The 12,500-nt window shown below is 40.8% G+C and overlaps 1 protein-coding gene across 1 annotated transcript in view; it reads right to left on the bottom strand.

Annotated features, from left to right (window-relative positions):
* Positions 1–5,761: 5,761 nt before the first annotated feature.
* The window catches only part of LOC309502315 (inactive dipeptidyl peptidase 10), a 38,761-nt gene continuing 32,022 nt past the window's right edge, over positions 5,762–12,500 (bottom strand). Inside the window, exons 20-26 of the mRNA XM_082174668.1 lie at positions 11,854–12,048; positions 10,143–10,197; positions 8,816–8,915; positions 8,517–8,575; positions 8,210–8,282; positions 7,778–7,851; positions 5,762–6,484 (exon numbers count right to left, since the gene is read on the bottom strand). Of these exons, the coding sequence (XP_082030794.1) occupies positions 6,350–6,484; positions 7,778–7,851; positions 8,210–8,282; positions 8,517–8,575; positions 8,816–8,915; positions 10,143–10,197; positions 11,854–12,048 (691 nt within the window). The 3' untranslated portion in view covers positions 5,762–6,349. The remainder of the gene's footprint in view (positions 6,485–7,777; positions 7,852–8,209; positions 8,283–8,516; positions 8,576–8,815; positions 8,916–10,142; positions 10,198–11,853; positions 12,049–12,500) is intronic.

Here is a 12,500-nt window from a genome sequence, read left to right as displayed (position 1 = left end):
ATTCATCAAAGAATTGTGAAAAAAAAAATGTACACGACTGTTCAACATTGAAAATAATAATGAATGTTTTTTGAGCAGCAAATCATCATATTAGAATGATTTCTGAAGGATCATGTGACACTGAAGACTGGAGTAATGATGCTGAAAACTCAGCTTTGATCACAGGAATAAATTACATTTTAAAATATCTTAAAATAGAAAACAGTCATTTTAAATGGTCATAATATCTCACAATATTACTGTTTTTTTTATTGTTGTTTTTTTAAATAAATGCAGCCTTGGTGAGCAGAAGAGACTTCTTTTAAAAACATAAAAAATCTCACCGATCTAAAACTTTTTACCGGTAGTGTATGTCGTTGGTTCTTTGTATGTGTTCATAATTTCTTTGTATGATAGCCTGGCCAAAAATGATGTAAGCACAATTTGACATGTTTCATTGTGTTATTATCATTGTATATTAGTATGCTTACAAAATCTTTAACAAAGTTTGAATAATATTTGCATGAATGGTGAAGATTTTCCCTAGGCTGTACATCACTTTTGGCCACTACTGTAAACTGCTCCTCAAAGGTGATCCGATCGTCACTATCGCAAGACAGACTCTTTGATTTGAAAGTGTTTCAGATGTTTGGCACTTTTTTAATATAGGCTAGTTGACAGGATATTGTTGGATCAGGAACCCAGTCCTGCATCACCAGCTCCGAGTTTCCAGCGGACACGGGTAAAGAGAGCGCTCCTGAACATCACTGAAAATTGCAGATTAATTTGGCATGTCAACGTGTTCATTTTCATATGACAGGATCGCTGTATTTCCATGTGATGTCAATGATGACTTCTGGAGCCAGTGGCTGTGGGAATCGAAGTTTACTAACGGTAAATGGAGTATAGGTATGAATCATGTAAATTATAGCATATTTTCAATTTAAAATGGAAAAAATTCATTAAAAAGTTGATATTTTATAACTAGCTGTGACTCACTAGCATTAGGATTTATTATTATTTTTTCATTATTATTTTTCACTATTAAAACATTGATTTTTATGAATGCTCCTATATATTGTAAAACAATCTTTCTTCATTCTGTTATTATTCTGATATGTGGCCAGTTGCTTAAACTGCTTAGACTATAGTCTTACAAGTAAGTCATCTAATTCTTTCTTCAAGACTGGTCATAAAAAGGTTGAATGGTCTAATTTAAATCTGAAAAGTAATACATAATACAGGGTTCCCACGGGTCCTTGAAATCCTTGAAAGTTTGTGAATCTGAAAACAAAAATTCCATATTATTCCCTCAAGTTTGCTAATGTGTTATTTCGCCAACACTTCGTGGCCTATGCATTCTAGCTTTCTTGATTTACGTTAGTTATGCGCATTTTCGCGTTACGTTAAGTGTTTCCTGTTAAGTGCTTTCGCACCAAACTACAACGATGGTACCTCAACGTTTCATGCAAAAGTTAATATCAGATCACAGTATTTAGTGATATAATATTTAGAATACAGTATAGGATGTACCGAATATTCTTCAGTTTTTTTGCATAGTTGTGTTTGATACATAAAAAACTGTAACAATGTATCTTACAAGGTAACACGATGTAACCTTGCTCTCACTTGAAACGTGTCCCCACATTAAGTCCTTGAATTTGAGGATATTGGACCTGGAAAGTTCTTGAGAGGTCCTTGAATTTGAAGTTAACCAAGGTGTGGGAACGCTGATACCACATGAAAAGATGGTACGTGGGCGCTCTGCTCTGCTCTTGTTTGCCAGATCTGGACCACAATCAGACCACAGCAATGCCACATGTCAGCCAAGAGCAAAGCAAATAAACCATGATTGTACCTTATCTGAGCCACAAAATCTGTATATATTACATAGAGTAATCTCAGCCTTAAAGGAGACATATCATGCTTTTAAATCGTTCCTTTTTACATATAAATCATACATTTGTAGTCTATATAAAGCGGAACTGCAATGCTTGGGTCTGAATTCCTCATTTTTATAGCTCCACAGGCCCCTTTTCTACCCCTTTTCTGATGTGCGTCTGAGAGCAACTCGTTTTGGTGCGGTCTCTTTAAATACAATTGAGACACTTCATACCCCGCCCCCTCTCCAGTTTGCAGAGGTGACACTCGGTTCAACTCCACCCCGTTCGGCCATTTTTGTAGTTTGATAGCAGAGATACGATTATCTAGCGGCACAGAAACTTTTTATTCACACGTTATTAACAAAATGTCAACAACGGAAGACTTGTCCAGCCAGCCAATTTACATGTTCGAGCCAGAGTCGGAGCCGGAGCGAGATGAAAATGAAGACGACGAACCTGCAGAACAACGTCTTCATATGGATGTATCGCAATGGTGTGTTACTGTATTTACATTATGAAACTTTGGTCTTCCGACCTTTTACCACCGTGTCGATTTATTTTGATTAATATGTGCGAGGGAGAGAGAGCAAGACAGCGTCTAGTTTGGAGACGGCGTCTTGTTTACATTTTCGCCTGGCTCCGAAGAGAGAGAGAGTGCGTGCGCGCGACCGGGTCTCTCTCTCTCTGCTCGTTCTTTCAGTTAAACATGCGCCGTCACAAGCGCGGCGGTTCATCTACATTAGACGGTGTAATGAAGCGTGTGGGTTACTACATCCAACAACCGAACATTTTAACTTACCCTCTCGTAACTTCTGCATCCTTTAGCTTGGACTACAAAATTGCAGCGAGAAATGAAAATGGCGGATTGCTCGAAGTGTTGGGCTGGACGTCAATGTCCTTATTTGGCAGTTCCGCTGCAAATACTGTGACGTAATAGTTCACAAAACGTCATAGATAACAGAAAAATCGGAACAGGTTGAAAAATATGACCAAAACAGAATATAAAGATATCAACGAAGCACCTGAAGAGAATAATTTCGACTTTTCTGTACTTCTAAACACTCCAAATATACAACAAAATGCATTTAAGGGCTAAAAAAGTGGATTTAGCATGATATGTCCCCTTTAAAGGGATAGTTCACTTTGAAATTAATTTTTGGTATGTTTTAGCTTACCTCAAGGGCATCCAAGATGTAGGTGTCTTTTTTTCCGCAGTAGTTTAAATTTTGATATTTTTAGGTCAAACCGTTCTTGTCTGTCAGTCATATAATGCAGGTCGATGGTCACTTGTCTCAAACAGCATGCACAGAGTCCAAATTAAAACAATTCCCCGTCGTCCAAATTGAACAATTCCCCATCGTAAGTACACATTGATGGCCTAAGACACGAAACGAGCGGTTTGTGTGAGAAAACGAACAGTTTTTATATCGTTTTTACCTCTTGTACACAGCCACGTCCAAGTGATCTGAGAGCGCGGGCGGGTATAGATATGAAGAGTTCAGATGCAAAAGCCTCTAAATGCCATCTGAAATTTTCTTCTAGAATGATCATTTTTATCAAGCTAGTATATTTAAGTTCAGTAATTTCACTTAAATGGCAATGAAAATTACCTATTAATTGTAATTTAATTGAAATTACTGAACTTAAATATACGAGCTTGATAAAAATTATCATTCTAGAAGAAAATTTCAGATGGCACTTAGAGGTTTTTGCATCTGAACTCTTCATATATACAATAGATGTCGCCTTGGCTACGGTTTCGACACCTTTCGACACCAAAAAAGACACCTACATCTTGGATGCCCTTGAGGTAAGCTAAAACATACCAAAATTTAATTTCAAAGTGAACTATCCCTTTTAACAAACCTGTTAACAAGCAGAAACACTGAAGGAAAGAACAGGAGGAAAACAAACTGACTTCTAGCCACAAATCAACTGCGAATAAAATACATTAAAATCTCTCAAGTTATCAGCAGAGGATGATTAAACCTCCAAAAACAGAATTACCATCTTCACTTATTACAAACTAGTTTGACTTTATTTCTGTCATACGTCAACAAAAGTTCTTATTGAGAATTAACTGATGTTTATATGTATTATTGAGTGTCTTTTAAAGTCGTCATTATGGTGATCAGTGTTTTCTTTAGTTGAACCCTGGAAGTTTTTCTCTGGTTGCTATACAACTGTGTTTATGAGACCTTCCCAGGAGCGATCTTCCTGGGGTGTTTTTCCCAAAGCATTGTTAGCTAACTATGGTCACAAGTTCCATCGTTATCAGCATAGTTCAACGAGTCTGTGTTTCTCTAAACCTTAGTTTCAATGAACATTCAACTCGACCGACGACAGACCTGGGTCGGTTTATCAGGTCCTGTCTTAGACTGGTTCAGATCCCACTTAAAGGGGTGGTTGATTATGATTTGACTTTTCTAACTTTAGTTAGTGTGTAATGTTGCTGTTTGAGCAGAAACAACATCTGCAAAGTTACAACTCTCAACGTTTAAAGCAAAGGGAGATATTTGCTTTTAGAGAAATCGCTTTTTAAGGACTACAACAAACGGCTGGTAGAGACTACACCACATTCCTCCCGGGTTAGTGACATCACCAACCCTAGAATTTACATAATCCCCGCCACCCTGAACACGATTTGCGAACACAGAATATGTTAATCAATGACTAGAAGATAAATACACATAATCTACATAAATTCACCAACTAACCATTCAGAAATGTCCTGTTGCTTCTACATGTTGTCACTTCTTCTTGAGTCTCTCCATCATTGTCTGACTCCGGTTTGAACATAAAAGGCTAAAAGTTTTTGACATTTTCAGTGCATGACTGTGTGAGGTAAAAGGACACAAGCTGTTGAAGCTCCGCCCCCCTGTGCCGGGAGCAGCAGCTCATTTGCATTTAAAGGGACAGACACAAAAAAAAGGTGCGTTTCTGCTCACCCTCAAACAGTGACAATTTTAACATGCTATATAAAAATATCTGTGGAGTATTTTGAGCTAAAACTTCACATAGACACTCTGGGGACATCAGAGACTTATTTTACATCTTGTGAAAGGGGCATTATACCACCCCTTTAAGTAGCAGGGTTAACTGCATTGCACTGGGTACCAACACCTCCAGGCGTCATATCCTGTGGTGTTCCTCAAGGCTCAATTTTGGGCCCTCTATTATTTAACTTATAAAAAAGCTTAAAAAAAAACAAAAAACATATTAGCAATGTCACTAAAATTATGACCTCAGAAACATCTCCAAAGTACTGATATTCTCTCCCCTTCTGACCAGGAGAAACTTGTTCATGCATTTGTTACTTGACTAATGCAATAGTGTTTTTGCTGGGTTACCAAAGAGCTCTATTAAACACTTACAAAGCGTTCAGAATGCAGCTGCACGAATGCTCAATTTAAAATAAGAAATCACATTACTCCAACACTCACATCCCTTCACTGGGTGCCCGTATCATTCAGAACTGAATTCAAGATTTTTTTTTTATATTAGGTATATTTCTACCAGTTTCTACCTATGAGTTGAGTGATATATTGCTTCATATCTAAATGCATGTTTTTATTATGATTATAATTTATTTATGGTTAAATATTATTCTTTATTCATGAATTGTGTTTGACACTGGCAGATTTCCTGGTTAGCAGTGTTCTGAGGTCTTATTATTACTGAATGCATCCAGGCTGTTTGATAAAAAAACAAATCTATTCTGACATGGACATATAGTATTCATTTTATTTCTTCAGGTCTTATAAGCATTTTGACACTGTAATTTTTATAAAAATGGTAGAAAAAGCAGAACATTTTTTTTCTATATAATTGCTAATATTGCATTATTGTAAAAAAAATAATTTGAGAACCACTGAGTTGTTATAGTGATTGTGGCATTTAATACTCTTAATGTCAGACTGCAGTAGTACAGGTTTCTCATGCTCCCTTTAACAAACAGCAAACTGACGCACATGTCAAACTGTGTGTATCAGTGAATGCAGATGACATGTGCTTTATGCATCACAGCATCTGATCTGATATTCACATTATTATTATTATTCTGCACATGATAGGATGGCTGATGAAACAGAATTAGGCCTTCAGAAAGAGCCCAGAAAACCAGAGGATCAGTGACTCAATGGGAGCCCAGAGTGTTGAAAACACACACGTTAGATATTAGATTTTATATTGTGTACTTCTCTGAACGTAATCTATAGACCAGTACAGCCCATAATAACTGATGACAGTGAGACAGAACAATGTTTCTTTCAGCCTGTGAAGAGTGACAGCACTCAACATCAGTCACGCTGCTGCTAAATACAGATTTAATGCTATAGTAGTGTGGACAAATGATGAAAAATAACAAACTGAACAAGTAGTGTGAGTGTCCTCGGACTCGACGTCTCTCTGTCTCTGCCTTTAGATCAGATCATCTTAAAAGATGGGAGAGCTGGTCGCCGAGAGGATTCTCCCTGGTGCAACTGATGCTAGTCGTCATCGTCGAGGTCACTGGTTTCTGTGGGAACAGGTGCGTTGTCATGGAAGCACTCTCTGAAGAAGGAGATGAGCGAGTTCAGCATGTAGCGTCTGCTGATGACGTCATGACCCTCATCAGGGAAGATCTGCACAGAGGTGAGAGGTCAAAGGGACGAGTGCACAGTGCAAGTCAAAAGCTGTGTCCCAATTTCAGAGGCTGTATCCTCGAAGGCTGAATGCTTCACAGCGGCGCAACAAAGGCAGTCCCAAGAGCGTAAGGTCAAAGGGCGTGAGGTCAGAGTAGAGCATGTGAGGTCACAGGGTCGACAGCGTGAGGTCAAACCGTCGATAGTGTGAGGTCAGAGGGTCGAGAGCGAGAGGTCAGAGGGTCAATAGTGTGAGGTCACAGGGTCGACAGCGTGAGGTCAAACCGTCGATAGCGTGAGGTCAGAGGTCGATAGCATGAGGTCACAGGGTCAAGAGTGTGAGGTCAAAGGGTCGATAGCGTAAGGTCACAGGGTCGAGAGCGTGAGGTCAGAGGGCGTGGTGAGGTCAGAGGGTCAAGGGCGTGAGGTCAAAGGGTCAATAGCGTAAGGTCGGAGGGCCGAGGGTGTGAGGTCAAAGGGTCGAGAGAGTGAGGTCAGAGGGCGTGGTGAGGTCAGAGGGTCAAGGGGGTGAGGTCACAGGGTTGAGAGCGTGAGGTCAGAGGGTGGGAGGTCACAGGGTCAAGAGCGTGAGGTCAGAGGGCGTGAGGAAAAAGGGTCGAGAGTGTGAGGTCAAAGGGTCGATAGCGTAAGGTCACAGGGTTGAGAGTGTGAGGTCAGAGGGCGTGGTGTGGTCAAAGGGTCAATAGCGTAAGGTTGGAGAGCCGAGGGTGTGAGGTCAATAGCGTGAGCTCAAAGGCACGATAGCGTAAGGTCACAGGGTTGAGAGCGTGAAGTCAGAGGGCATGAGGTCACAGGGTCGAGAGCGTGAGGTCAGAGGGCGTGAGATCACAGGGTCGAAAGTGTGAGGTCAGAGGGCGTGAGATCACAGGGTCGAAAGCGTGAGGTCAGAGGGCGTGAGATCACACGGTCGAAAGTGTGAGGTCAGAGGGCGTGAGATCACAGGGTCGAAAGCGTGAGGTCAGAGGGCGTGAGATCACAGGGTCGAAAGCGTGAGGTCAGAGGGCGTGAGATCACAGGGTCGAAAGTGTGAGGTCAGAGGGCGTGAGATCACAGGGTCGAAAGCGTGAGGTCAGAGGGCGTGAGATCACAGGGTCGAAAGTGTGAGGTCAGAGGGCGTGAGGTCACAGGGTCGAGAGTGTGAGGTCAGAGGGCGTGAGGTCACAGGGTCGAGAGCGTGAGGTCACAGGGTTGAGAGCGTGAGGTCAGAGGGCGTGAGGTCAGAGGGTCACAGGGTCGAGGGCGTGCAGGTGCTTGTCAGTGTGAAGGACTCACCTGTAACCTGTAGTTTACATTGATCACAGACAGCAGCTTCACTAGTTCTGCAGTTTGTTGAAAATGAACGTTCGCTAATAAGAGAGAAAGAAGAAGTCATGGGACGATGCAGCCGTTCTGTCTGAATGTATTATACAGGGCAATATCCAGCATTAACGGGCACAAGTCCCTCCCATTCATTAGAAATGGCCAAATTATTATCATTTGAAACTCTTTACATTCTTGTAATTCACATAACTGAATGTGATGAGACCAGGAACGTTTTGTGTTTTCAACATATTAGACATACGAATAAGAGTGAATGTGAACATATTTTAAAATAAAATATTTGCAAATCGTTCAAATTGATTACTTCATCATAACTACTATTAGACCTAGAACGTCTTTTACCATCTCTTGTATTTAGTTATGTGTTTTCTTTCATGGGCTCACCATCCGCCGTCCCGTGTAGGATCAGGAAGCGTGACTCCTCGGAGCGTGTGCCGTTCTGCAGGAGGCTGGAGATCTGAAGGACACAGTAACAGTGTTCTGTGATGTCGAACTCGTTCAACCGCAGAGAGCTGAGCCTCTCGTTCACACTGCACCACAGTCACTGATGCCATTCAAATCAGCGTTCAGCACGCCAGACAATACAACTTCTGAAGTCAAAGTAATTCATTACTTTTAAAAGTAAGTTTCCCCAACACTAAATGTCACACACCTGTATGTCTCAAATCTTACAGTAGCAACAACATCTCACCTTGTATTTTAGCTCATTTTGTATGGGGAAGCCGAAGTATCTCTCTGTGAAGGCGGAAGCTGTGTAGAAACACAGAAGGGTTACACTAGTGTGTGTGTGTATGTGTATGTGTGTGTGTGTGTGTGTGTGTGTGTGTGTGTGTGTGTGTGTGTGTGTGTGTGTGTGTGTGTGTGTGTGTGTGTGTGTGTCACGTACCGTAGAGTTGCCAGTCGAACACCGCAGCGGAGAGCAGAACTGTGAGAGAGAGTGTGTGTGTGTGTGTGTGTGTGTGTGTGTGTGTGTGTGTGTGTGTCACGTACCGTAGAGTTGCCAGTCGAACACTGGAGTGATGGCAGCACCGCAGCGGAGAGCAGAACTGTGAGAGAGCAGCAGAAGCGAGCTCAGAAACCCACCGTACACCTGCACGCACACACACACACACACACACACACACACACGCTTCATTATGACGTCTCAGATCAACTCACACACTTTGAAATGTACAAAAACACTATAGGTTTTGATCTTGTAGAGCCTGTTTCTATATCTGTAGTAGACTGAAACTTTAATTATAGTACAGGTATTTTTATCCGATAGAGATGCCGTTTATTTAAAGAAACTGATGTTTAACTTTCTGTGCTTTCTTTGGCCAATTTATTTAAGCCTACGTCATACAGGTGAAGAAATAATTCACACAGTAAATTATAATTCTGTCATCATTTACTCTCCCTCATGTCGTTCCAAACTTTTCTTCTGCTGAACACAAAAGAAGACATTTTGAAAAATAGATCAGCGTTTTTTTGCTCGTACAATGAAAGTTCGGTTTCCATTGTTCAATTCAAGTCACATTTATTTCTATACAGATTGTTTTAAAGCAGCAATAAACAGGAAAATAACAGAATCAATGATGCAAACTTCAAATCCAGCTGTAAAGCAGCTCTACACGACAATAGTGTCATTATTGGATGAGAAGAAAACTTGAACTGATCTGAATAGTGTCAGTCAAACCAATAATAATATTACTGAATATTAAGTGTCTTAATCCCCAACTAAACAAACCAAAGGCAACAATAGCAAGAAACCCAAACTCCATCATGTGACAGAAATGGTCAAGTCAAATCATCTTCATTTATTTAGCGCTTTTAACAATGTAGATTGATAACATTGATAATAGGAAATTAAAGTAAAGTGTTTTGGCTTTACATCAGCTCTAGAATAAAGTTATTGTCCAGCTAAAGTTAGTTTGATTGATTCACTTCCGTCGCAACCATCATTAGTTATTAACTTAAGGGCCGCTAAACACAACACCGCTTAACAGAAAACTCTTAAGTTCTTTCTGCGCAAACTTCAAAAACGCGAACCCGTGAGAACGGCTGATGGCGCACATGCGTATTACGAGTTCAGTCTATAGGTATGTGTGTTTGAATATATGTGCGCAGGTGTAGTCCTTCCCTACAAACCAACCCTCAACAAACTACTTGTCTGGCCTTAAAATTAATAATACAGAATTTGTATCGCTTCCACGTAGCCACGCGGTTTCGGTTTGGTCTTCATAATATCTTTTGTTTTCAACAAAAGAACAAAGTTTTACAGGTTTGAATGACATGAGGATGAGGAAATGAAATGAACCCTGTAATGAAACCTCACCTTGCCAAAAACCCCGACTCTGCTTCCATCAATGTACGGCTGCTTCACCAGATACCTGCCGCAGACAAACACACACATGGAGGAATGCGTACATGAGGGAAAATACTCATGCAACCATTGAAGATCACTGTTGTTTCCACAGTGGGAGAGATGATGAATCATCAGTTTCTTCCTAATGAAATGCATCCAATTACAAAACTGAAGCTGGATATTTCAGCCTTTTATTACACGCAAGACACCAATTCCACCTAAGTTAATAAACATTAGATGCTTTACAGAAACATTTGTTTTAATACAGTTATTTATATATTATGCTTTAGTATTCCAGTGGGAAATATCGGTTTTAAATTTCACTGAAAGCCACAATGGATAATTCACCACAGATCTTGAGAATTATTTAAAGTCGCCCTGTGTTGAAAATCCAGCTGTTGTTTATATATCTATGTGGTGTTTTTAATATACGCTTTAAGACAAACCATGTGTAAATTCATAAGTCGACAGCATTGCTGAGTATTTTCTCCTTAAAACTGCAGTGAACCAAAGACAGTCTCAAACACACGCTTTGAAATCGCTGGTGTTTCTGACGTCACAAACTACCTTGTAACCAATCAGATCAACGTGTGATCGTCAACCAGTGGATCTCTGAGCTGAGTGAGTGAGTGGAGGCGGGGCTCATTTGCATATTCATAGAACCGCGAATACTAAATGAGGCAAGGGTGTCGAGTTACATTCAAGATATTTTAAGAATTTTTTATTTTTTTTTCAAGGAAAAAACATTTAAATTGAAATGTAATTTTGGTGATCAAACATGAGTTTTAAGAGATAAAATGATTGACTACAGGGGGACTTTAAATATTGTGTCAGTTACTCAGTATGTGTTTTTGAGTAAGTAATTACTTCACAACCGCTAAAAAGTACATTCCATATAGTAAGAATGTGTGTTGTATAATTTGGACGTATAATAATAATAATTAATATAATTCGTTACATTTATATAGCGCTTTTTCTAGGTACTCAAAGCGCTTTACATGAAGGGGAATCTCCTCAACCACCACCAGTGTGCAGCATCCACTTGGATGATGCGACGGCAGCCATATTGCGCCAGAACGCCCACCACACACCAGCTTACTGGTGGAGAGGAGACAGAGCGATGAAGCCAATCAGTATATGAGAATGATTAGGAGGCCATGATGGACAGAGGCCAGGGGGCAAATTTGGCCAGGATGCCGGGGTTACACCCCTACTCTTTCGAAAGACATCCTGGGATTTTTAATGACCACAGAGAGTCAGGACCTCGGTTTTACGTCTCATCCGAAGGACGTATACTACATTCACCATGTTGTCATTATCATGTGACCTACCAGCGCTTCACTGTCATTCATAAATACTCCTCCCCTGTGGCCTCATGGGATACGAAAGTGTCCATCGTATGCACACTTCAGAATCCCACCAGAAGAAGGTCATCCGGGGACTTTTCGCCTACTCTTTTATTAGTACTGTGTTAGTACATTTTACCATTTACTGTGAATTCAGACATGCTTCTTTTGTCGCACACTGTTTTTCGCCTACTTTCTAGTATGCGATTTCTAATGCAGCCCTAGTGTGGACTGTAGACAGACAAGTTGCTTGTCACTGCAATCTCATCGCATCACATCTGGTTAGGACACAGCGTAAGACTTTCGCACGGTAGATGGATTTTTTTTTTACTCACTCTAAAACCGAGAGCTGATCGTCTGCGTCCACGAGTCCCAAGCGCTTGTAAACCCCCTGGAGAATCTGCTGGCCCTGAAAGCCACTCCCTCTGCCGTCGGCCCGCGCCACAATCACATCATCACAGCCCACCAGCACATCGGCCCATTCCAGACGGAAGCGCTCGTTCACCTGCTGGCAGCCGGGGTCACACTCACTGTCACACACACACACAGAGAGAGAGAGAGAGGTCAGACTGATGAGGCATGATCTGATGTGCTAGATGGATGTTTTTGACAGTTTCAAGTGCATATGTTTTAAATTAAAGGATCACTTCAGAATAAAAATTTCCTGATAATTTACTCTCCCCCACGTCATCCAACATATTCATGTCTTTCTTTCTTCAGATGAAAAGAAATTAAGGTTTTTGAGGAAAACATTCCAGGATGTTTCTCCATATAGTGACTTCAATGGGTTCCAACGGGTTGAAGGTCCAAATGTGAGTTTCAGTGCAGCTTCAAAGTCTCGACACGATCCCAGCCGAGGAATAAGAGTCTCATCTAGACAAACCAGCGGACATTTTATAACAAAATCCTGTTGATAACCGCTGAAGTCACAATATGGAGAAAAATCCTGGAATGTTTTCCTCAAAAACCTGAATATCATGGA

This window comes from Leuciscus leuciscus (assembly GCF_965113295.1).
Source record: "Leuciscus leuciscus genome assembly, chromosome: 7".
Classification (NCBI taxonomy): Eukaryota; Metazoa; Chordata; class Actinopteri; order Cypriniformes; family Leuciscidae; genus Leuciscus; species Leuciscus leuciscus.
This window is presented reverse-complemented; position numbering and strand designations above follow the sequence as displayed.